General features: G+C 37.9%; 1 protein-coding gene across 1 annotated transcript; it reads left to right on the top strand.

The window, feature by feature from the left end:
- The first annotated feature begins 3,927 nt into the window (after nucleotides 1–3,927).
- Nucleotides 3,928–10,158, top strand: LOC138986512 (amelogenin, Y isoform). Its single transcript, XM_070366627.1, has 5 exons — nucleotides 3,928–3,981; nucleotides 5,845–5,892; nucleotides 7,407–7,451; nucleotides 8,189–8,614; nucleotides 10,153–10,158. Exons 1-5 carry the CDS (start codon nucleotides 3,928–3,930, stop codon nucleotides 10,156–10,158), a joined length of 579 nt encoding a protein of 192 aa, XP_070222728.1.
- Nucleotides 10,159–27,306: the final 17,148 nt, after the last annotated feature.

Below are 27,306 nucleotides of genomic sequence, written 5' to 3'. Positions count from 1 at the left end.
GGTGGGGAAACAGTGGAACAGTGTCAGACTTTCTTTTTTTGGAGTCCAGAATCACTGCAGATGGTGACTGCAGCCATGAAATTAAAAGATGCTTACTCCTTGGAAGAAAAGTTATGACCAACCTAGACAGCATATTAAAAAGCAGAGACATTACTTTTTCAACAAACGTCCGTCTAGTCAATGCTATGGTTTTTCCAGTGGTCATGTATGGATGTGAGATTTGGACTGTGAAGAAAGCTGAGTGCTGAAGAATTGATGCTTTTGAACTGTGGTGTTGGAAAAGACTCTTGAGAGTCCCCTGGACTGTAAGGAGATCCAACCAGTTCATTCTGAAGGAGATCAGCCCTGGGATTTCTTTGGAAGGAATGATGCTAAAGCTGAAACTCCAGTATTTGGCCACCTCATGCAAAGAGTTGACTCATTGGAAAAGACTCTGATGCTGGGAGGGATTGGGGACAGGAGAAGAAGGGGACGACAGAGGATGAGATGGCTGGATGGCATCACTGACTCAATGGATGAGTCTGAGTGAACTCCGGGAGTTGGTGATGGACAGAGAGGCCTGGCGTGCTGCGATTCATGGGGTCGCAAAGAGTCGGACATGGCTGAGCGACTGATCTGATCTGATCTGATAAATTTAGAGCATTGTGTTTCCATCTGCATTTGTCCCAAGGTTTTTTCTGGCTTCTTTGATTTCATTGACTTACTGGTTTCTTAGTAGCATATTGTTTAACATCCATATGTTTGTTTTCTTATTTTTTGAAATTAGTTTCTTATTTCACAGAATTGTGTTCAGGAAGAAATGCTGTGTATAATTTCTATCTTCTTAGATTTGTTGAGATCTGTGTTTTGGCCTAAACCAAGGTACTTCAAGAAGAATGCTCCATGTGGGCTTAATAAAAAAGGGTGTGTTTTAGTAGCTTTGGACATAATGTCCCATAGATATCTATTAAGTCCAACTGGACTACTATATTATAGTAGACAACTCTGTCCTTATTGATTTTCTGGGTAGATGATCTGTCCATTGATGTGAGTGGGATGGTAAAGTCCCCTAGTCTTATAGTGTGATCAATTTATCTTCTTTTATCTGTTAGTATTTGCTTCATATATTTAAGTCCTCTTGTATTGGTGCATATTTTTTAATGTTTAAAATATCCTCTTTTAGTATTTATCTTTTTATCACTGTATATGTCTTTTGTTATAGGCTTTGTTTCTAAAGTCCTATAGCATCTGTAGAATCTGAGCCTCTGTTAAGCCGTATATGGATGGGTCTTTTTTCCCCTATCCAATCAGCCACCCTATGTCTTTCGATCGAAGCATTTAGTAATTATTAACAGGTATGTACTTGCCAGAGACGGCAATGGCATCCCATTCTAGTACTTTTGCCTAGAAAATCCCATGGACGGAGGAGCCTGGTGGGCTGCAGTCCATGGGGTTGCTAGAGTTGGACACGACTGAGCGACTTCACTTTCACTTTTCACTTTCATGCATTGGAGAAGGCAATGGCAACCCACTCCAGTGTTCTTGGCTGGAGAATCCCAAGGACAGGGGAGCCTGGTGGGCTGCCGTCTATGGGGTTGCACAGAGTCGGACACGACTGAAGCGACTTAGCAACAGCAGCAAGATGCATTTGCCATTTAAAAATTCTTTTTGTTTCTCCCTTTGTGGCTTGATGATTTTCTTTAGTAGTATGCTTTATTCTTTTCTTTAATTTTTGTATATCTATGGTAGGTTTTTGCCTTGTGGTTACCTTGGGGTGTATATATGCTGACCTGCAACTATGTCCACTTAGTTTAAATAAGGTTAAATTATTGCTACAAAAATAGAGAAGCCAGGGCAATATATCCTTAGTTTGTAAAACTAAAAGTATATGTTTTAGTGTGTGATGTAGTGTGTGATATGTCTCTTACCTCATCTTTCAGATCAGTAGTAAAAGTGTTGTTATTGTGACAAACTTTGTTGCTTTGGTGGCTAATATGTTTCATATTTGGATTAAGGAAAATAGATTTTGTCCCTTATTTGGATAGACAGTCATACTGGTAATCAGAGGGTAATCACAGGGAAAAGAGGCCACACCTTCAATGAAAGCAGTGGTCATTACAAAATTGTAAATTGCTCAGGCATAACAGTGGTTATTACAAAATTATAACTTGCTCAGGCATAACAGTTTCTTATAATCTTGAATGTATCTGCAATGTATGATCAGTCAATTTACTGACTTAAAAACAGTCTAGTGAAGTTCTTTTTGCTTCTGAAATGTTTTATTTCCCATAATGAAAGACTATACATACTAATCACAATATACCATTTTAAATTTGCCCACAGTTGCTAAAAATTCATGATACAAGAATTTTTATTTATACATCACATATTTTTGTCTTCAGAAATATGACTGGTTGTTTTAGATGCTGTGAGTGATATAAATTGAGTTCATACTTGCAAGAAATCTATTAGATCAGACATTTTTGACTTTCAGATAGAAACTTCCTCTGAGTACACTCAAAGGTATGTGAAGTTTATCCATAAATTCATATCCTTTCTATTATATTTCTATTATCCTTCTTGGTTTCTCTGTGTTTAATGTTTAACAGATGCAAATACCTTAGGTTGTCTAGAATTAGTAATTTTTTCACTTGAACTATAATTTAATTATTCTTTGATTAACTAAATTAATTTTTTATTTTTAATGTAGCAAACCACTAGTTTAGATTTCCTTAAATTTGAGTTCCAGAACCCAGAAAGACTTTCTAAAATCACAACTACAGTAAATATATTTTAATCATTTAACAATTGCTAAAATTCTATTTTTATGCTGTGATCTACTTATTATGGTTTAAAAAAGTTTAAGTACATCAAATAACTTATTTTAAAATAGAATCATCAACTAAATTTTCTTTTTCACATTTTTATTATTAGTTCACAAAGCAACAGACCAGAATGTTAACAATCATATTATGTTTCTTATATTAACATTATGGCATATTATATTTATTTTCTATATACAGTTTTCAAAGTAAGTTTGGGACATGAAGCAATAAGCATTTCTTAGGATGTTTAGATTTGCTTCCTATTTCATTTGAGTAATTTGAGGAAAGATTGCAAACACCTATGAAGAGAAAAATGCCATTGACTAAAAATGAAATTTGGGGTTAAAAATCATTCCATATTTATAAAAAATAAAAGAATAGTAGAATTAAAAATTTAAAAACCTCTCATCCCTTGAGAGAATTTTTTTTCAAGCACTTTTTTTTTTTTTTTTGCAGTGTGGACTCTCAGAGTTCAGAGGTGTTACTGCAGCATCTTGTCTAAAGTCCTTTACAGTTAGAACAATCAGAACTATTTCCCATTTATTCTTTAATCTATTTTTGCAACTTACTTAAATCTCCTCAACAGTAAAGTATATCTCCTCAAAATATCATCTCCTCAACAGTACCAATACCCAGTGGACAATAAAACATTTTTGCCATCCATTGCTATAAAATAATAATATGACAATGAAAATACCTTACTGTCCCCTGAACTTTTACAGCCAACTGTATATCTTTAATTATAAATCATATTTAGCTTCTCTGACACAGGTGAGGTGACTATAAAGTCTGAGTAGATACAGAAAGAGGCTTTGTAAAAAATACATAATAGACATATATTATGTCTATTATGTAAAAATATGTAATAGACAATTCATTCCCCTAAGCTTTTTTTATCAGACAATATAAATGAAAAGCATCTTTTTACTTCTTTGACTCCAAAAACAATGAACTGAGCTGAGAATTGAAGCTTAAATATGATGAAGTAACCTCACCAAAAATGGCCCTAATCATTAGCTACAGACTGATGTGAGTTACTTGTTTTATGAAACATTAATTATGTGCTTATTTGACATGGGTTAAGCAAAGCAGATGCTGACTTGTATTTCAGGGACATCAAGAAATGGGGACCTGGATTTTATTTGCCTGCCTTTTGGGAGGAGCCTATAGTATGCCTGTGAGTATAAAGCAATGAGCTAATTTTCCAAGTTTGGAAAAAAAATCTGCCACAAAATAGGTAAACTTCAGTGTTTAGAATAAGATCAAATGTCCTAAAATGTCTCTGTGTTTAAGATACAATTTGAAGAGCTTGTTATTAAAAAAAAAAAAAAAAGATCCCCAGATATTTCTGCTAAAGATTCTGATTCAGTGTAGCTGGGGTAGTCTATTTTAACATGTGAGAGGATTCCATTGATACAATTATCTTGTAAATATAATTACCCATCTCTAATTGAAAGGAATTTTGGAAGGCACTCTTCAAAGGCCTGAAGAGTAAATATTTAATCAATGTTAGTTAAATACACAAATATACTAGTTTTACCTAAAATCCAATTTCTTACAAGTTTATAAATATTTTCCTGCCCTCCAAACTCCACAGTTCTTATCCATCAGAGAGTTATGCTTCTGTGTTAAAAATTCCCTTCTCGAACCACCTCCCAGTTCTTTGGTGCATGTGCTTAATTAAGACATGACTTACAAGCAGTTATTGAGAATATTCTCTATGACTAATGCATAAATATATGTTTTACATTCAAATGCACCAAGAACCAGGAAGTCTGACTTATTCTCTTGAAATATATGTACATAAATTCAGAAAGGTTAGATCACCTCCAAGCAAAGCAAGGTCCATTTGCTATTCAGAAGCCAACAAAGCTTGAATATCTACTTCATGTCATTGTCTCACATCCGTAATACCCATATTCTGTGCTCAGCCTTCCTAAAATGCTGCATTGTGGCAATTCCTAACTCCCTGAAGGCCTCTGCTTTACAAGCTCTGTCCTTTTTCAACTTAATGCTCCTACTGTCTGTGGCCTTGTGTCCAGAAGATAGAAGAAAGGAAATTATCTGGCTATAATTTTACAGATGAGAGGAGCAAACTTTTTTTTTATGAAATATGAGCATTTTAAAGCAATAGAGCCTTAACTCACTGCCCGAGGGGGATGATCTACATGATTCTCCTCTCCTCACCCCCTACGCCAGAGCCAACCAGAATTCTACAATGCAGACATCAAATACTTGGCTTCCACTATGGACAAGACAGAGAGTCATGGCTTAGATAATTACTGAGCCTTTTATTTTGAGCTTTTAAATTTTTTTTGCCATAGAAACATTGACAAAATAATTTTTAAAAGTCAGCCGAAACTTCACTAACCAACTCTTTCATTTTCCATGGGATTTATAACCTTACCATACCTATCTTGTTTTCACATTCATTAATAATTTATACAAAGTTGCTCCCTTGTTGTTGATATGTTATTTACTTTGCACCCCAATTATGAGTAATTTCTTTGATACTTAAGTGCTTATCCACCTCCTTAAGTGCTTATCCACCTCCTTAAGTGCTTATCCACTTCATCCAAAAGGGAGGGTTTTTGCAACAAAGTGTTTTTTTGTAGCTATTTTATAATTATGTAAGAGAAACATATTCTTCTCCCCAGCCTTAAGTGGTTTCATCAAGAAATAAAATAATGACAGGACTAGAGTAGGATTGACTTGACAACATAGATGGAGGGGTGACTGAAGACCACTAAAGGATAAATATGTGCTTTTCTCTGTTCCCAGGACTCTTAATTGTTTTCCACCTCTTTAATTTAAGAGTGTTCTTCTTCTACACAGCATACATGTTCAAACCTAAAGCAGATCTCAAATATCTTCTGCACTATGTAGATTTTTAAAAATAGCTGCAATCTCTTTTAGTGTAAAATTGCATATTGACTTAATCTTTCACTCTCTGTTTCTCTCTCTCCCCCCACTTCTTCCTCTCCCTCTTTTCTTCCTCTCTCTCATTCTTTTTGTTCCCTTTTCCTCTCTCACATAAAAGCTACCACCTCATCCTGGGCACCCTGGTTATATCAACTTCAGCTATGAGGTAATTTTTCTCTTTACTAATTTTGACCATTGTTTAACTTAAAAATTTCCTAGAGTCCATAAATAATAATGTGTTTATTCTTCATTTAAGATGTTTCTCAGTTCCACTTTTTCAGATCTCACTACCAGCTTACTGGTTTAAGCACTGATGGGTCACCTCAAGCCTTCATTGCCCCAGAACACTCCTGCCTGGCCTCTCTGACTCAGTTTCTTCTACTTATATGGCTATAAAATTTATCTCCCATGAACTACTAGTCAGGAGGACTGCACAGTAGGGCAGAAATGAACTTTGGCTGAACAACTTTGCACTGTCCCAGACTGTAAAACATGGGTAATCAGGTAAAACATTATTTAAGATCCTTTCCATCTGGAAAACTCCCGGAAAACTCCTGATTCTAAGATGTTTCACACTCTGTGTATCTCCCTTATTTATCTTGATTGAAATCCCAATGACCGAGTGATTTGTGAGAGCAATGGAAAGGATGTTGTTCAGTTGTGTCCAATTCTTGGCAAGCCCTTGAACTGCAGCATAACAGAATTCCCTGTCCTTCACTAACCTTCTGAGTTTTCTCATACTCAAGTCCATTGAGTCAGTGACGCCATGGAAAGCAAGAAATTTCTGGAAATCAAGTTTGAGGCTCTCCTCACCCCTATACTTGGCATGACCTTGGGAAAAACATTTTCTCTCTCTAGAACTTTGATTTCCTCATCTGGAGAAGGGAAATAATGATATACACAGCCTTCAAAGTATTGTTTTGGGAACAAAATAGTTAAAGCAGTATCAAAGATGCTTAAGGTTATTGTTTATTGTATTCATATAAAATACTATACTAGTATCCCTTTATTGTATCAATATAAAATACTGTACTAGGTATCTGAAGGAATCCCTGGATCTGAGGTAAACCAAATACATGTTTAGAAAGGAGGTAAACTCTTCCTTCTTTCACAAGTTCAAATGACAGTCCATGAGCTTGTTTACTCATACAAACTGAGGAGAAGCATTAGTAAAAATCTGAGGCAGATTTTCTGTTAAACCTTAAAAGAATGATATTTGACCTGGAAACCTATGTTTCTAGTAGGATGGACAGTGTTTATGCTTTTACTTTTTTATTTGTGATACCACATTTTAAAAAAGGATACAATTAATGTTCATCACATTAATTTTGTTTTATTTTCCTCTTGCAAAGAAGAGCAGAAGCTGGAGAATTAAACAGATTTACAACATTTATAATCTCAGTCAAGCTCATGAACCGCTTTAACTATCCATGACCTTTTCTGTAAAAGTAAGGGTGATGATACTTGCCTCAGAATCTGTAAGAAAACATGAAAAATATGTGTGATGTCTCCAAGTTGGAGCCTCACAATTAAGAAGCATTTGAAAAATGTTTTCCTTATTCTTTCATTCATACAGCTCTTATTTTTAAGGTTATCAGTATTCACAGAAATGTATCAGTGAGCCTGTGTTTCAAGTAACTAAATTAAAACAAATGTATTCTAATGTCTTTTTTTCCTAAGGTACTTACACCTCTGAAGTGGTATCAGAACATGTTAAGATATCCGGTATGTAGATTTTTAGTTATTTAGTGAAGCATGCATTTTCAATTCCCTTTTAAATGAGGAAACATATCTATGTCACATATAGACACTAATGGGAAATGCAGTTTATAATAGGTTATATCTATATATACAGTTAGAAAGTTTTGCAAGGAAAAATGAATAAGTATTAATTCCTTTTGTCACAATAACAAGGAAAATTTTGCCCCTTCTTGTGCAAAGCATTGACTGGAAAACAAACACACAACCTAAGTTATGAGTTAAGTTTTATTTGGAACAAGGTCCAGGAGACAGCACCACAGGTAGTTCCAGAAACTGCTCCAAATAGGCAATAGGGAGGTTACATATATTTGATTTTAGAAAGGGGGAATGCATGAATTCACATATTTTTTTCAAAATGTTGATGTCTCTTTACATTTACTGCTAGTCATGTGGAACAGATGTCACATGAAGAAACTTAGTGTTTTTCTAGATATGAGAAGACACAAAAGTTGAGCTAGTAAAATCAGATACAGAAAATATCTCTCTGAAGTATTGTTCTGCCAGTTTTCCTAGAGCACAGAGGCCTCATTTCTGCTCTCCACACTGAACTCCTTTCAGGGTGTGTTGAAGGTCAGGAGCTGTAACAATCAATGATCTAATCCTTATAGAGGTAGATGGCAGGTGTCCATGGCAAGTGTCAATGTGTATCTGACAGAGGTTAATGGAGCTGATGGTAAACCTGACTCTTTGTTTCTCACCAGTACCCTTCCTATGGCTATGAACCCGTTGGTGGATGGCTGCACCACCAAATAATTCCTGTGGTGTCCCAGCAGAGTCCCCAGAATCATGCCCTGCAGCCTCATCACCACAACCCCATGGTGCCAGCTCAGCAGCCTGTGGTACCCCAGCAACCAATGATGCCAGTTCCTGGCCAACACTCAATGACTCCAATCCAACACCACCAGCCAAACCTCCCTCTGCCCGCCCAGCAGTCCTTCCAGCCCCAGCCCATCCAGCCACAGCCTCACCAACCCCTGCAGCCCCAGCCACCTGTGCACCCCATCCAGCGCTTGCCACCACAGCCACCTCTGCCTCCAATATTCCCCATGCAACCTCTGCCCCCTGTGCTTCCTGACCTGCCTCTGGAAGCCTGGCCAGCAACAGACAAGACCAAGCGGGAAGAAGTGGTAAGTACACCTTAAAGCCATTTACAACAGTTATGAAAATAATCGAGCAAAAATAGCCCACAGAAATCAAAATTCTCTCACAGTCCAAGGCCTAGAGTTTCAACTGCAGTTAGTGATTCTATTATTCCAAGTGTGTGTTGTAAGTTTATAAATGAGCTTGTTTATCTATATGGCATACACTTTGTGAATTCAAAATCTACAATTGTTTTGAATTTTAATGGCAATATGAATTGCTATTGAAATGCAGTATAATAAAGGCAACAATTCTTATCTTCTGGTTGCTTAACTAGTACATTAGACTTACACAGAAATAAATAAAAAGAGTATTTCTGGGATTGAGGAGAAGGAAGTATCAGTTTAAAAAAATTATAGCTGGATCTTCAAGGCTCTAAAGGAATATTACCTGTTGTAGGTGGTTTTTAAAGTAATTTGGAGACAGTTAAAGTAGACAAACGTAGATTCTATTTCATTCCCAGGATTAAAAAAAATTTTAATAAGAATGTTTCATAACATAGCTTAAAATTTCCTCCCACTTCAGAAAGCTTTTGGAAATAAATGAGAAGTAACCAATAAGGTCACCTTCATTCATTCCTGTAAACCCTCATTTCTCTGCATTAAGTTTAGTAATTCTACAATTAATAAATGCTGTTAGGGATTTGCTACTGAGAAACACTGAAGAGTAAGGTAGAAATAACCTGAATATATAGTCAGGATATGTGGCTTCTATTGCTAGCTTTGCCCTGAAGAAGAAATTTACAGCTGTTTTCCTCTAAATGTTTCCTCTAAATTTGTTTTCCTCTTCCTAAAATAAGTGAAAGTGATCAGTTTAAAGGCTCTTTGCAAGTATTTGTGCTTAGAGTACAAAGAGTAAAATATTTTATGTTCATTATTTAAAAGTTAAAATATTCAATTAATCAAAATATTTTATTATTAAATATAATTTCCCAATAAAAATTTTTTATAAACAATATCATAATTTTGGTACATTTATGAGAAATTGTGACTGTTTGAAAATTGATTGTATCCCAAACATTGTGGTACCAATGACTATTTCAGTGTAACCTACATGGGCTCTGATTAAATAGAAGATACATTTCTTTGTTCATTAACAAATAATGTCATGGAATTTACAGTATGTTTATATCATGTCAAAGATATGCATGTAAAGATGCTCTGGTTAGGTAAACTCTTAAAATTTCATTTCTGCTTCTGGAAAATTAGGATAAATGGATCTTCTTAGAATTATTTATAGAAAATGATATAAAATTATTAACTATTAGGTTGACAGATTAATTATAAGTCTGTCAAGCAGGCAAAGGTCAGAAAAATATCGGTCTGTTACTTCAAAATTATCTGATGGTTATAAAGGTTTTAAAGCAGGGCTGCCCACATAGACACTTCAAATATAATGATAAAGTGACAAACCTTTTGGAAATTATAAATTTTAACTTACTGGTTACCATCTTTTCTAGTAAAACTGAAGATGGATTCTCTAGTAATATTTGTAAATTACATGTTCATTTTGTTTTTTTCCCCAGGATTAAAAGAAAATGAGAGAACAAAACCTGGTATTTCAGCTGTTCTTAGGAATGACACAAAAAACCAATAATTTGTGCCCATAATCATTCTACTAGTAAATTCTGTAACTAAAAGTACTATTAATAACCAATTAAAATATTGTACGAATTAATTATGTATTGCTTTTGAATTGAATACAAATTTTCAAGTCACCCGAAGGGTCATATAATTTACAATCTATAAACAGCTATTTGTCAAGTAACTAAAGCTATTTCCTTTTTAGGCAAAATTTAAAATATACTACTTAACATCTTTTTTACTTTACTCATGATACAGTCAAAATATATATGACTGTGTAAAGTCACTAAACCTAAATTTTAGAAAACTATTTGTTCAAGCAGTCTTAGCACAGGTTGGAAAACAGTTTCCAGACACAGTATTTCAGAAGGAGGTGAGTTTATTACTAACAAAGAGTAGAGAAAATAATAGGCACTGTGAGTGTAGTTGACTGGCCTCCTGACAGACATGAGAAAACTGACAGTTGTTTTGTGGGTTAATAGCCAGCTTTTATAGCCTCAAGATGAAGAAAATTCCTCCTGAAAGGTTGGCATCAGGTGATTGGTTAGGATGTTATAGGGTGACTACCACAATGAGCATCTTTGCCTAATTTGAAATCAGGAAGCTTGCTAGTTACGATCAGGGGACTTTTATGATCAGGGCAACAGTTACAAAGGGACTCAATCAGCTTCAGAGGTGACCATGCTTCTGGGTTCCACTTCTGTAGCCTTGATGCAGGATTCAACATTACCCTTTTTCTTACAAGTGGGGCAGATTTTTGGTCCCTTAACTCGTGTCTAACTACCTGTCTCAGGACACAAGTCCCAGATCATTGGGGAAAGGGGTGGAGGCCACTCATACTCCATACTTCTGGACAGGGGCATTGTGTATTCCTGGGTCCTAATACCTGCTCTCCGTCAGGGTGCATTTGTGGAAGAAGATGAGAGTCCATGAAATAACAAGGCAGCTTTTTCCAGAGTAGTCTGTGTGTTAACTGGCTGGAATCCTTTTTTTAACAGCATCTGGGGATTTATTTACTATATTTTAGAAAAAACAAACTTAACAAGAAGGTTAAAGATACATGGCCTGAAGATTAATAGAAGTAGAAAAGCTGCCAAGGGGCCTAGAAGAGGGCTAGTCTGAAGAACCAGGACCAGAAATTGGCCCATGATGTTGGTGTTTCTCTAGGAATGAGAAGATGCAACAATTGGAGTTCATAAAAATGTTTAAATGAAAACCTGTAAATATTTGAAGGCCTACCCTGCCAGTTTTCCTAAGAGCACAGAGTGCCTTTCTGATTTCCATGCTGTACCTTTCAGGGGGTGTTGAAGGTCAGCACATGAAGTGGCTACCAATGTGATCTTTGTAGATGCAGATGACAAGGGCCAGTTTCCAGCTGGCAGAATTCCTTCATGGCCACAAGATGAACCATGGATTTGGGGCATCTCATGTGCATTTTGCTCCAGGCCTGGCCAAGATTTTTGTGATAGTTCACTCAGTATGCTGCCCCTGGTTTGGTCCATGAAAGTAGCAAGAGTCCTGGACAATACACTTTACTGGCAGTCTTATAGTCAGAGAAAATATTTCTTCTTATTTCCTCTCTCATATCTAAAGGTACATTATTATAATCACTGATATCATATAGAACTATATGTCATCATTTTATTAGAGGTTCAGTCACACATGGGCTAATGTAAGAAATAACTTTCTGAAACTAGAAATACACAAATAACATAAAAAGCCAAAAAGCATGCATGCTTAGTCATGTCTGACTCTGTAACCCTCTGAACTGTAACCCACTGGGTTCCTCTGTCCATGCAATTTTCCAGGCAAGAATACTGCAGTGGGTTGCTATTTCCTTCTCCAGGAGATCTTCCTCACCCAGAGATGTAACCCAAGTCTCTTGCATCTTATGCATTGTCAGGCAGATTCTTTATGATTAGCACTACCTGGGAAGCACAGAGAAAACAATATAGTTAGGAGTAACAATAAGGTCATGACTAAGAATTTAAGAAATTTTATTAGGTATACAACTAGGTTGTCTGACTTAGTCTGTTAATTGACTGTAGCCTTGCATTAAGGCTGTATATAATGGAGCATCTGATTTTTATCCAAAGGTTGATTACAAAGTTAGGCTTTAGAAACAAACTTAGGATGAGCTTTCATTAACTCAGTTAAAACTTTTAGCAGCATAACATAGCAGCAAGTGACTATCTGGCAAGTCAGTCTAAGTAAATACAGGCCTTAATTAACAAAGCTAAAAAGCTAACATTTAGTGAAACATTCTGAAGGTACTCCCATTTATATTAAACATGGTGGTGGTGGTGGTGGTAGTGGTGGTGGTGGTTTAGTCTTTAAGTCGTCTCCAACTCTTGTGACCCCATAGACAGAGGAGCCTGACAAGCTACAGTCCATTGTTCTCCAGGCAGTAATACTATAGAGGGTTGCCATTTCCTTCTCCAGGTATTAAACATCAGTTCAGTTCAGGTCAGTTGCTCAGTTGTGTCCGACTCTTTGTGACCCCACGAATCACAACATGCCAGGCCTCCCTGTCCATCACCAACTCCCAGAGTTCACTCAAACTCATGTCCATTGAATCGGTGATGCCATCCAGCCATCTCATCCTCTGTTGTCCCATTCTCCTCCCACCCCTAATCCCTCCCAGCATCAGGGTTTTTTCCATTGAGTGAACTCTTCACATGAGGTGTCCAAAGTAATGGGGTTTCAGCTTCAGCATCAGTCCTTCCAATGAATACCCAGGACTGATCTCTTTTAGAATGGACTTGTTGGATCTCCTTGCACTCGAGGGGACTCTCAAGAGTCTTCTCCAACACCACATTTCAAAAGCATCAATTCTTCGGTGCTCAGCTTTCTTCACAGTCCAACACTCATATCCATACATGACCACTGGAAAAACCATAGCCTTGACTTGACGAACCTTTGTTGGCAACGTAATATCTAAACAAGACTAATTTTTAAAAGTTTTACCTGTTAACCATAACTGCCATGGATCTGTTATCAGATTTTGCTAATGTGAATTTTTTTCTCTTCTGGAGGTCTTCAAACTACTTTGAGATTCCTGTACATGTCTGAAGATAGTTTTTTATTTATCTGACAAAACTGTTCAGAACCTAAATGTCTCCAACTTCTGGAGGAACAAAACAGAGGGAAAAGAAAAGTGTTTTAATTTTACCCACAGTGTAAATTACCAAATTGTTTTAAACCATAAATTACTGGAGGAGAAAAGCTTCTTTATATCTGAAAACAAAGTCTAAAAGCCACTTAATATGTCAGACAAAAAAGTCATGAAAATTATAATCATATTTAGCAGTTTATTTAATTAATCTTTAATTTAAATTTTAAATTAATAGATTATTATAAAGATTATTTTATTAAAGATTATTGTAAAAACACATTAAATAAAGATTCAGTTCAGTTCAGTCGCTCAGTTGTGTCCGACTCTTTGCAACCCCAGGAATCACAGCACGCCAGGCCTCCCTGTCCATCACCAACTCCCGGAGTTCACTCAGACTCACGTCCATCGAGTGAGTGATGCCATCCAGCCATCTCATCCTCTGTCGTCCCCTTCTCCTCCTGCCCCCAATCCCTACCAGCATCAGAGTCTTTTCCAATGAGTCAACTCTTCACATGAGGTGGCCAAAGTACTGGAATTTCAGCTTTAGCATCAGTCCTTCCAAAGAACACCCAGGGCTGATCTCCTTCAGAATGGACTGGTTGGATCTCCTTGCAGTCCAAGGGACTCTCAAAAGTCTTCTCCAAAACCACAGTTCAAAAGCATCAATTCTTCAGTGCTCAGCTTTCTTCACAGTCCAACTCTCACATCCATACATGACCACAGGAAAAACCATAGCCTTGACTAGACGGACCTTTGTTGGCAAAGTAATGTCTCTGCTTTTCAATATGCTATCTAGGTTGGTCATAACTTTCCTTCCAAGGAGTAAGCGTCTTTTAATTTCATGGTTGCAATCACCATCTGCAATGATTTTGGAGCCCAAAATAAGAAAGTCTGACACTGTTTCCACTGTTTCCCCATCTATTTGCCATGAAGTGATGGGACCGGATGCCATGATCTTTGTTTTCTGAATGTTGAGCTATAAGCCAACTTTTTCACTCTCCACTTTCACCTTCATCAAGAGGCTTTTTAGTTCCTCTTCACTTTCTGCCATAAGAGTGGTGTCACCTGCATATCTGAGGTTATTGATATTTCTCCCCATAATATCTTGATTCCAGCTTGTGTTTCTTCCAGTCCAGCATTTCTCATGATGTACTCTGCATATAAATTAAATAAACAGGGTGACAATATACAGCCTTGACGTACTCCTTTTCCTATTTGGAACCAGTCTGTTGTTCCATGTCCAGTTCTAACTATTGCTTCCTGACTTGCATACAGATTTCTCAAGAGGCAGATCAGGTGGTCTGGCATTTCCATCTCTTTCAGAATTTTCCACGGTTTATTGTGATCCATGCAGTCAAAGGCTTTGGCATAGTCAATAAAGCAGAAATGGATGTTTTTCTGGAACTCTCTTGCTTTTTCAATGATCCAGTGGATGTGGGCAATTTTCTGGTCCCTCTGCCTTTTCTAAAACCAGCTTGAACATCTGGAAGTTCACAGTTCACATATTGTTGAAGACTGGCTTGCAGAATTTTGAGCACTACTTTACTAGTGTATGAGATGAGTGCAATTGTGTTGTAGTTAATCAAATATTGCTCAAGCATAAAAAGGAACACATTTGAATAAGTTCAAATGAGGTGGATGAACCTAGAACCTATTATACAGAGTGAAGTGAGTCAGAAAGAGGAAGATAAATAATGTATTCAAATGAATATATACAGAATCTAGAGAAATGGTACTAAAGAAGTTATTTCAGTTCGGTTCACTCAGTCATATCTAACTCTTTACAGCTCCAAGGATGACAGCGCACCAGGCCTCCCTGTCCATCACCAACTCCTGGAGTTCAGTCAAACTCATGTCCATCGAGTCGGTAATGCCATCCAACCATCTCATCCTCTGTTGTCCCCATCTCCTCTCACCTTTAATCCTTCCCAGCATCAGGGTCTTTTCAAATGAGTCATCTCTTTACCTCAGTAGCCAAAGTACTGGAGTTTCAGCTCCAACATCAGTCCTTCCAATGAACACTTAGGACTGATCTCCTTTAGGATGGACTGGTTGGGTCTCCTTGCAGTCCAAGGGATTCTCAAGAGTCTTCTCAAAAGTTTAAAAGCATCAATTCTCACAATTCAAAAGCATCGATTCTTGGTGCTCAGCTTTCTTTATAATCCAACTCTCACATCCATACATGACTACTGGAAAAACCATAGCCTTGACAAGACAGACCTTTGCTGGCAAAGTACTGTCTCTGCTTTTTAATATGCTATCTAGGTTGTTCATAACTTTCCTTTCAAGGAGTAAGCATCTTTTAATTTCATGGCTGAAATCACCATCTGCAGTGATTTTGGAGCCCCCCAAAATAAAGTCAGCCACTGTTTCCTCTGTTTCCCCATCTATTTGCCTTGAAGTGATGGGACCAGATGCCATGACTTTAGTTTTCTGAATGTTGTGCTTTAAGGCAACTTTTTCACTCTCCTCTTTTACTTTTAGCAAGAGGCTCTTTAGTTCTTTACTTTCTGCCATAAGGGTGGTGTCATCTCCATATTTGATATGCACATTGATATTTCTCCCAGCAAACTTGATACCTGCTTGTGCTTCATCCAGCCCAGCTTTTCTCATGATGTATTCTGCATAGAAGTTAAATAAGCAGGGTGACACTATACCTCCTTGATTACTTCTTTCCCAATTTGGAACCAGCTTGTTTTTCCATGTCCAGTTCTAACTGTTGCTTCCTGACCTGCATACAGATTTCTCAAGAGGCAGGTCAGGTGGTCTGGTATTCCCATCTCTTTCAGAATTTTCCAGTTGATTGTGATCCACATAGTCAATGGCTTTGCATAGTCAATAAAGCAAAAATAAATGTTTTTCTGGAATCCTCTTGTTTCTTTTAATGATCCAGTGTATGTTGGGAATTGATATCTGGTTTGTCTGCCTTTTCTAAAAGCAGCTCTACACATGGACATCACCAGATGGGCAACACCGAAATCAGATTGATTATATTCTTTGCAGCCAAAGATGGAAAAGCTATATACAGTCACCAAAAACAAGACTGGGAGCTGATTGTGGCTCAGATCATGAACACCTTATTGCCAAATTCAGTCTTGAAGAAAGTGGGGGAAAACCAATAGAACATTCAGGTATTACCTAAATCAAATCCCTTATGATTACACAGTGGAAGTGAGAACTAGATTTAAGGGACTAGATCTGATAGACAGAGTGCCTGATGAACTATGGATGGAGGTTTGTGACATTGTATAGGAGATGGGGATCAAGACCATCTCCAAGAAACAGAAATGCAAAAAAAGCAAAATGGCTGTCTGAGGAGGTCCTATAAGTAGCTGTGAAAAGAAAAGAAGTGAAAAGCATAGGAGAAAAGGAAAGATATACCCATTTGAATGCAGAGTTCCAAAGAATAGCAAGGAGACATAAGAAAGCCTTCCTCAGTGATCAGTGCAAAGAAATAGAGGAAAATAATAGAATGGGAAAGAAGAATTTATTTACAGGGCAACAATGGGGAAACAGACATAGAGAATAGACTTATAGACATGGGGAGTGGGGAGGACAGGTGATATGTATGGAAAGAGTAACATGAAAACTTACATTATGGTATATGTAAAGTAGATAGCCAATAGGAATTTTTTGTATGACCCAGGAAACTCAAACAGGGTCTCTGAATCAACCTAGAGGGGTGAGATGGGGAGGGAGAAGGCAGGAAGTTCAAAAGGGAGAGAATATATGTATACATATGGCTGATTCATGTTGAGATTTGACAGAAAACAGCAAAATTCCATAAAGCAATTATCCTTCAATAAAAATAAATAGAGTAAAAAAATCTACAAATAATAAATGCTGGAAATGGTGTGGAGAAAAGGGAACACTCTTGCACTGTTTGTGGGAATATAAATTGATACAGCCACTATGGAAGATGGTATGGATATTCCTTAAAAACTAGGAATAAAATCACGATATGACCCAGCAATCCCACTCCTAGGCACATACCATGAGGAAACCAAAATTGAGAGAGACACATGTATCCCATTGTTCCCTGCAGCACTATTTACAACAACTAGAACATGGAAGCAACCTTGATGTCCATCGATAGATGGATGGATAAAGAAGTTGTGGTACATATACACAATGGAATATTACTCAGCCATAAAAAGGAACACGTTTGAGTTAGTTCTAATGAGGTGCATGAACCTAGAACCTATTCTATAAGTGAAGTGAGTCAGAAACAGAAAAATAGATACTGTATTCTTTTTTTTTTCTGATTTTATTTTATTTTTAAATTTTACATAATTGTATTAGTTTTGCCAAATATCAAAATGAATCCGCCACAGGTATACACGTGTTCCCCATCCTGAACCCTCCTCCCTCCTCCCTCCCCATACCATCCCTCTGGGTCATCCCAGTGCACTAGCCCCAAGCATTGAGTATCGTGCATCGAACCTGGACTGGCAACTCGTTTCTTACATGATATTTTACATGTTTCAATGCCATTCTCCCAAATCTTCCCACCCTCTCCCTCTCCCACAGAGTCCATAAGACTGTTCTATACATCAGTGTCTCTTTTGCTGTCTCGTACACCAGGTTATTGTTACCATCTTTCTAAATTCCATATATATGCGTTAGTATACTGTATTTATGTTTTTCCTTCTGGCTTACTTCACTCTGTATAATAGGCTCCAGTTTCATCCACCTCATTAGAACTGATTCAAATGTATTCTTTTTAATGGCTGAGTAATACTCCATTGTGTATATGTACCAAAGCTTTCTTATCCATTCATCGGCTGATGGACATCTAGGCTGCTTCCATGTCTTGGCTATTATAAACAGTGCTGCGATGAACATTGGGTACACGCGTCTCTTTCCCTTCTGGTTTCCTCAGTGTGTATGCCCAGCAGTGGGATTGCTGGATCATAAGGCAGTTCTATTTCCAGATTTTTAAGGAATCTCCACACTGTTCTCCATAGTGGCTGTACTAGTTTGCATTCCCACCAACAGTGTAAGAGGGTTCCCTTTTCTCCACACCCTCTCCAGCATTTATTATTTGTAGACTTTTGGATCGCAGCCATTCTGACTGGTGTGAAATGGTACCTCATAGTGGTTTTGATTTGCATTTCTCTGATAATGAGTGATGTTGAGCATCTTTTCATGTGTTTGTTAGCCATCTGTATGTCTTCTTTGGAGAAATGTCTATTTAGTTATTTGGCCCATTTTTTGATTGGGTCGTTTATTTTTCTGGAGTTGAGCTGTAGGAGTTGCTTGTATATTTTGAGATTAGTTGTTTGTCGGTTGCTTCATTTGCTATTATTTTTCCCATTCTGAAGGCTGTCTTTTCACCTTGCTCATAGTTTCCTTTGATGTGCAGAAGCTTTTAAGGTTAATTAGGTCCCATTTGTTTATTTTTGCTTTTATTTCCAATATTGTGGGAGGTGGGTCATAGAGGATCCTGCTGTGATGTATGTCGGAGAGTGTTTTGCCTATGTTCTCCTCTAGGAGTTTTATAGTTTCTGGTCTTACATTTAGATCTTTAATCCATTTTGAGTTTATTTTTTGTGAATGGTGTTAGAAAGTGGTCTAGTTTCATTCTTTTACAAGTGGTTGACCAGATTTCCCAGCACCACTTGTTAAAGAGATTGTCTTTAATCCATTGTATATTCTTGCCTCCTTTGTCAAAGATAAGGTGTCCATATGTGCGTGGATTTATCTCTGGGCTTTCTATTTTATTCCATTGATCAATATTTCTGTCTTTGTGCCAGTACCATACTGTCTTGATAACTGTGGCTTTGTAGTAGAGCCTGAAGTCAGGTAGGTTGATTCCTCCAGTTCCATTCTTCTTTCTCAAGATCGCTTTGGCTATTCGAGGTTTTTTGTATTTCCATACAAATTGCGAAATTATTTGTTCTAGCTCTGTGAAAATACCGTTGGTAGCTTGATAGGGATTGCGTTGAATCTATAAATTGCTTTGGGTAGTATACTCATTTTCACTATATTGATTCTTCCAATCCATGAACATGGTATATTTCTCCATCTACTAGTGTCCTCTTTGATTTCTTTCACCAGTGTTTTATAGTTCTCTATATATAGGTCTTTAGTTTCTTTAGGTAGATATATTCCTAAGTATTTTATTCTTTCCGTTGCAATGGTGAATGGAATTGTTTCCTTAATTTCTCTTTCTGTTTTCTCATTATTAGTGTATAGGAATGCAAGGGATTTCTGTGTGTTGATTTTACATCCTGCAACTTTACTATAGTCATTGATTAGTTCTAGTAATTTTCTGGTGGAATCTTTAGGGTTTTCTATGTAGAGGATCATGTCATCTGCAAATAGTGAGAGTTTTACTTCTTCTTTTCCAATTTGGATTCCTTTTATTTCTTTTTCTGCTCTGATTGCTGTGGCCAAAACTTCCAAAACTATGTGGAATAGTAATGGTGAAAGTGGGCACCCTTGTCTTGTTCCTGACTTTAGAGGAAATGCTTTCAATTTTTCACCATTGAGGATAATGTTTGCTGTGGGTTTGTCATATATAGCTTTTATTATGTTGAGGTATGTTCCTTCTATTCCTGCTTTCTGGAGAGTTTTTATCATAAATGGGTGTTGAATTTTGTCAAAGGCTTTCTATGCATCTATTGAGATAATCATATGGTTTTTATTTTTCAATTTGTTAATGTGGTGTATTACATTGATTGATTCACAGATATTGAAGAATCCTTGCATCCCTGGGATAAAGCCCACTTGGTCATGGTGTATGATCTTTTTAATGTGTTGTTGGATTCTGATTGCTAGAATTTGTTAAGGATTTTTGCATCTATGTTCATCAGTGATATTGGCCTGTAGTTTTCTTTTTTTGTGGGATCTTTGTCAGGTTTTGGTATTAGGGAGATGGTGGCCTCATAGAATGAGTTTGGAAGTTTACCTTCCTCTGCAATTTTCTGGAAGAGTTTGAGCAGGATAGGTGTTAGCTCTTCTCTAAATTTTTGGTAGAATTCAGCTGTGAAGCCGTCTGGACCGGGGCTTTTGTTTGCTGGAAGATTTTTGATTACAGTTTCAATTTCCGTGCTTGTGATGGGTCTGTTAAGATTATCTATTTCTTCCTGGTCCAGTTTTGGAAAGTTGTACTTTTCTAAGAATTTGTCCATTATCTTCCACGTTGTCCATTTTATTGGCATATAATTGTTGATAGTAGTCTCTTATGATCCTTTGTATTTCTGTGTTGTCTGTTGTGATCTCTCCATTTTCGTTTCTAATTTTGTTGATTTGATTTTTCTCCCTTTGTTTCTTGATGAGTCTGGCTAGTGGTTTGTCAATTTTATTTATCCTTTCAAAGAACCAGCTTTTGGTTTTGTTGATTTTTGCTATGGTCTCTTTTGTTTCTTTTGCATTTATTTCTGCTCTAATTTTTAAGATTTCTTTCCTTCTACTAACCCTGGGGTTCTTCTTCATTTCTTCCTTTTCTAGTTGCTTTAGGTGTAGAGTTAGGTTATTTATTTGACTTTTTCTTGTTTCTTGAGGTGTGCCTGTATTGCTATGAACTTTCCCCTTAGGACTGCTTTTACCGTGTCCCACAGGTTTTGGGTTGTTGTGTTTTCATTTTCATTCGTTTCTATGCAAATTTTTATTTCTTTTTTGATTTCTTCTGTGATTTGTTGGTTATTCAGCAGCGTGTTGTTCAGCCTCCATATGTTGGAATTTTTAATAGTTTTTCTCCTGTAATTGAGATCTAATCTTACTGCATTGTGGTCAGAAAAAATGCTTGGAATGATTTCTACTATTTTGAATTTACCAAGGCTAGCTTTATGGCCCAGGATGTGATCTATCCTGGAGAAGGTTCCATGTGCACTTGAGAAAAAGGTGAAATTCATTGTTTTGGGATGAAATGTCCTATAGATATCAATTAGGTCTAACTGGTCTATTGTATCATTTAAAGTTTGTGTTCCCTTGTTAATTTTCTGTTTACTTGATCTATCTATAGGTGTAAGTGGGGTATTAAAGTCTCCCACTATTATTGTGTTATTGTTAATTTCTCCTTTCATACTTGTTAGCATTTGTCTTACGTACTGTGGTGCTCCCGTGTTGAGTGCCTATAATTTATAATTGTTATATCTTCTTCTTGGATTGATCCTTTGATCATTATGTAGTGACCTTCTTTGTCTCTTTTCACAGCCTTTGTTTTAAAGTCTATTTTATCTGATATGAGTATTGCTACTCCTGCTTTCTTTTGGTCCCTATTTGCATGGAAAATCTTTTTCCAGCCCTTCACTTTCAGTCTGTATGTGTCCCCTGTTTTGAGGTGGGTCTCTTGTAGACAACATATGTAGGGGTCTTGTTTTTGTATCCATTCAGCCAGTCTTTGTCTTTTGGTTGGGGCATTCAACCCATTTACATTTAAGGTAATTACTGATAAGTATGATCCGTTGCCATTTACTTTATTGTTTTGGGTTGAGTTTATACACCGTTTTTGTGTTTCCTGTCTAGAGAATATCCTTTAGTATTTGTTGAGAGCTGGTTTGGTGGTGCAGAATTCTCTCAGCTTTTGCTTGTCTGAAAATCTTTTGATTTCTCCTTCATACTTGAATGAGATCCTTGCTGTGTACAATAATCTGGGCTGTAGGTTATTTTCTTTCATCATTTTAAGTATGTCTTGCCATTCCTCCTGGCTTGAAGAGTTTCTATTGAAAGATCAGCTGTTATCCTTATGGGAATTCCCTTGTGTGTTATTTGTTGTTTTTCCCTTGCTGCTTTTAATATTTGTTCTTTGTGTTTGATCTTTGTTAATTTGATTAATATGTGTCTTGGGGTGTTTCTCCTTGGGTTTATCCTGTTTGGGACTCTCTGGGTTTCTTGGACTTGGGTGATTATTTCCTTCCCATTTTAGGAAGTTTTCCACTATTATCTCCTCAAGTATTTTCTCATGGTCTTTCTTTTTGTCTTCTTCTTCTGGAACCCCTATGATTCAATGTTGTAGCGTTTAATATTGTCCTGGAGGTCTCTGAGATTGTCCTCATTTCTTTTAATTCGTTTTTTTTTCTTTTATCCTCTCTGATTCATTTATTTCTACCATTCTATCTTCTAATTCACTAATCCTATCTTCTGCCTCTGTTATTCTACTATTTGTTGCCTCCAGAGTGTTTTTAATTTCATTTATTGCATTATTCATTATATATTGACTCTTTTTTATTTCTTCTACGTCCTTGTTAAACCTTTCTTGCATCTTCTCAATCCTTGTCTCCAGGCTATTTATCTGTGATTCCATTTTAGTTTCAAGATTTTGGATCAATTTCACTATCATTATTCAGAATTCTTTATCAGGTAGATTCCCTATCTCTTCCTCTTTTGTTTGGTTTGGTGGGCATTTATCCTGTTCCTTTATCTGCTGAGTACCCCTCTCTCTCTTCATCTTGTTTATATTGCTGAGTTTGGGGTGTCCTTTCTGTATTCTGGCAGTTTGTGGAGTTCTCTTTATTGTGGCGTTTCCTCACTGTGTGTGTGGGTTTGTACAGGTGGCTTGTCAAGGTTTCCTGGTTAGGGAAGCTTGTGTCGGTGTTCTGGTGGTTGGAGCTGTATTTCTTCTCTCTGGAGTGCAATGAAATGTCCAGTAGTGAGTTATGAGATGTCTATAGTTTTGGGGTGACTTTGGGCAGACTGTATCTTGAAGCTCAGGGCTGTGTTCCTTTGTTGCTGGAGAATTTGCTTGGTATGTCTTGCCCTGGAACAGATACTGTATTCTAATGCATATATACAGAATCTAGAAAAACGGTACTGAAGAATTTATTTACAGGGCAACAATGGAGAAACAGACATAGAAAACAAAGTATGGACATGGGTGAGATATATGTAAAGAGTAACATGGAAACTTAACATTCCCATATGTAAAATAGATAGCCAACAGGAATTTGCCTGTGGCCCAGAAAACTCAAACAGGGGCTCTATATTAACGTAGAGGGGTGAGATGGGGAGGCAGATGGGAGGGAGTTTCAAAATGGAGGGATATATATGTATTCATATGGCTGATTCATGTTGATATTTGATGGAAAACAGCAAAATTCTATAAAGCAATTATCCTTCAATAAAAAATAAAGTAATTAAAAATAAAGATCTCAGAACAGCACAATACATACTACATATGACATGATAAATTCAGTTCAGTTCAGTTACTCAGTTGGGTCCAACTCTTTGTTACCCCATGGACTGAAGCATGCCAGGTTTCCCTGACCATTAACAACTTCTCAATCTTGCTCAACCTCATGTCCATCAAGTCAGTAATGTCATCCAACCATCTCATCCTCTGTCATCCCCTTCTCCTCCTGCCTTCAATCTTTCCCAGCATCAGTCTTTTCTAATGAGCTGTTTGCATCAGGTGGCCAAAGTATCGGAGCTTCAGCTTCAGCATTGCTAGGGTTATAAGGGGCTTATAACCTATAGTTAAAATATGGGCCATTGTGGTGGGCAAAATCTCCTGATCTCTGGATATTTCCTCCTCTTCTTTTTACCCTCCCTACCACAGTGCACCCTGACAAACAAGTGATGAAGTCCCAGTGGCCACATTGCCCTGGTGGGCATCCTGTTCTCCCTTAAGGTGATAGCCTGTTTTTCCCCACTGGTACTAGTTTCTCAAGATCTACCACTCCAAATTCAAAGCTTTCCTCAGTATTCCACATATTTCTCCTGACCTTGCCTGGCTACTTCTCAAACCTACTATTTCCTCACCTCTCCCATTACTTTCCTCCTCCATATACCCTATAGCAATTGCCAACATCCGCTGGATCATGGAAAAAGCAAGAGAGTTCCAGAAAAGCATCTATTTCTGCTTTATTGACTATGCCAAAGCCTTTGACTGTGTGGATCACAATAAACTGTGGAAAATTCTGAAAGAGATGGGAATTCCAGACCACCTGACCTGCCTCTTGAGAAATTTGTATGCAGGTCAGGAAGCAATAGTTAGAACTGGACATGGAACAACAGACTGGTTCCAAATAGGAAAAGGAGTTCATCAAGGCTGTATATTGTCACCCTGCTTATTTAACTTACATGCAGAGTACATCATGAGAAATGCTGGACTGGGAGAAACACAAGGTGGAATCAAGATTGCCGGGAGAGATATCAATAACCTCAGATATGCAGATGACACCACACTTATGGCAGAAAGTGAAGATGAACTAAACAGCCTCTTGATGAAAGTGAAAGTGGAGAGTGAAAAAGTTGGCTTAAAGCTCAACATTCAGAAAATGAAGATCACGGCACCCAGTCCCATCACTTCATGGCAAATAGATGGGGAAACAGTGGAAACAGTGTCAGACTTTATTTTTCTCCAAAATCACTTCATGGGAAATAGATGGGGAAACAGTGGAAACAGTGTCAAACTTTATTTTCTCCAAAATCACTACAGATGGTAACTGCAGCCATGAAATTAAAAGGCGCTTACTCTTTGGAAGGAAAGTTATGACCAACCTAGATAGCATATTGAAAAGCAGAGACATTACTTTGCCAACAAAGGTTCATCTAGTCAAGGCTATGGTTTTTCCTGTGGTCATGTATGGATGTGAGAGTTGGACTGTGAAGAAGGCTGAGTGCTGAAGAATTGATGCTTTTGAACTGTGGTTTTGGAGAAGACTCTTGAGAGTCCCTTGGACTGCAAGGAGATCCAACCAGTCCATTCTAAAGGAGATCAGTCCTGGGTGTTCTTTGGAAGGAATGATGCTAAAGCTGAAACTCCAGTACTTCGGCCCCCTCATGCGAAGAGTTGACTCATTGGAAAAGACTGTGATGCTGGGAGGGATTGGGGGCAGGAGGAGAAAGGGATGACAGAGGAGAGATGGCTGGATGGCATCAGTGACTTGATGGACGTGAGTCTGAGTGAACTCCGGGAGATGATGATGGACAGGGAGGCCTGGCGTGCTGCAATTCATGGGTCGCAAAGAGTCGGACACGACTGAGCAACTGATCTGACCTGATCTGATAACCCCTCCATTGTCTCCCACCAGACTCCCATTTATATTCATCTAAAAGACCCAACAAAGTGTCCCAATTGAACTCAATACCCTATTTCTCAGATATATCAATAGGGGTTATAACCCATCATGTCTAAGCTGTTGCATCTGGGTCTTTTGCATCTTACTCATTCTTCTCATAACACATCTATCCTACCTGTTAAAAAACCAAATGGCTCCTACCACCTGGTTCAAAACTTGAGACTTATTAATGCTGCTGTCATCCCAATTCACCCAGTAGTCCCAAACCGCTATACTCTTCTTTCCCTCATTTCACCTTCTACCACTTATTTCACCATTCTGGACCTCAAGGATACATTTTTCACCATTCCTTTTATACCCAGGCTCTTGAAATATTTTTGCTTTTTCCTGGACAGATCTAGATGGCCATTGTCCCCAACAATTAACATGGGGTGTCCTTCCCCAGGGATTTCGTGATACTCGTCATTTCTTTGGCCATGCCCTGGCCTCAGACTGAATATCCTTCAATCTTGCCCCAAGCTCTATTCTTCAATACAGAGATGATCTTCTCCTTTGTAGCCCCTCACTCATACACTCTCAGTGAGATACAATTCAACTTCCTAGCTGATTGGGGCTACTGAGTACCTCCTATTAAGGCTCAACTTTCCCTTTCTGAGGTCACCTATCTTGAAGTTCTTGACACCAACAAAGAGATATATAACTACTGATAGAAAGCCCCATATATCTGCCCTGCCACTCCCTACATAAAAAAATGGAAATTATATCCTTTTGGGGCTTGGCTGGGTATCTATACCTCTAGATTCCCAATTTTCCCCTCCTAGCACAACCCCCATACCAAGCTATGTGGGGGGATCTTTCAGAGCCTCTTGAGCCTAAGTTCAGCCTTCATGCTCTAAAACAAGGTATTCTCTCAGCCCCAGCTTTAACAATGCCTGATCTCTCTTGCCCTTTTATAGTCTAGAGTACTGAAAGACATAACATTTGCCCTGGGAGTATTAGGACAGATGAAGGGCCCTTCCTTTGCTCCCATTGTTTTTCTGTCAAAACAACTGGGTACCACCATACAGGGATGGCCAATTTGCCTATGTGTTCTGGCTGCAGCTGCATTTCTCACTCAAGAAAGCAAAAAACTTACTTTTGGGACCCCCACGGTCATTCACTAACTACATGACCATAAGGACTTACTCTCACACAAGGCCACAGCTCTTGTATCACCTTCTCACATACAACTACTTCACATCACCATCCTAGAATCTCCTGAGTTCTTTTTTTGAATGCTGCCCTACTCTTAACCCAGCCACCCTCATCCCTAATTCTTCTGAGCCTCCAATTTACACTTGCAATGAGACATTTGAAGAGTTGATACTTCATTTCTCCCGTATCTCCTCAGCCCTTTAAATAATCCTGATCTTACTTGGTATATTGGTGGCAACAACCCCAAAAAGAAAAAGAGTAGCTGGATATGCAATTGTTGCTGACACTGAGGTTATTGAATCTCAACCTATCCCTGTGGGAACCTCCTCCCAAAAGGCAGAACTTATTGTACTAACCAGGGCACGTACCCTTGCAGCTAACAGATGAGTAAATATATACACTGACTCTAATTATACCTTTCACATCACACACTCATATATGGTCATGTGAAAAGAACAAGGGCTCCTTTCTACAAAAGAATCCCCCATAACTAATGCCCCACTTATACTTCAACTCCTAAAGGCAGCCAATAGGCCAACCAATGGCATCATACATCGTCAAGATCACCAAGTGGCACTATACCTCATCTCACAGGTTAACAATGCTGAGAACAGGGAGGCAAAGCAAGCCTCACTCCGAACACGTACTCATCGGCTCATAGTAATCCCTAACATAAAACCACTTTATCACCCTGAGGAAAAGACACAGTTAATACAAAAGGGAGCCCAACTTCAAGGAGACTGGTTACAAAAGCAAGGCCACTATATCCTTCCCCAATCCCAAGCCATATGAATTCTTACAGATGTTCACTGAGCTTTACA

The sequence above is a fragment of the Bos mutus genome, chromosome X (assembly GCF_027580195.1).
Source record: "Bos mutus isolate GX-2022 chromosome X, NWIPB_WYAK_1.1, whole genome shotgun sequence".
Taxonomy (NCBI): domain Eukaryota; kingdom Metazoa; phylum Chordata; class Mammalia; order Artiodactyla; family Bovidae; genus Bos; species Bos mutus.
The sequence above is the reverse complement of the archived record's forward strand: the minus strand, read 5'-3'. Positions and strand labels throughout refer to the sequence as shown.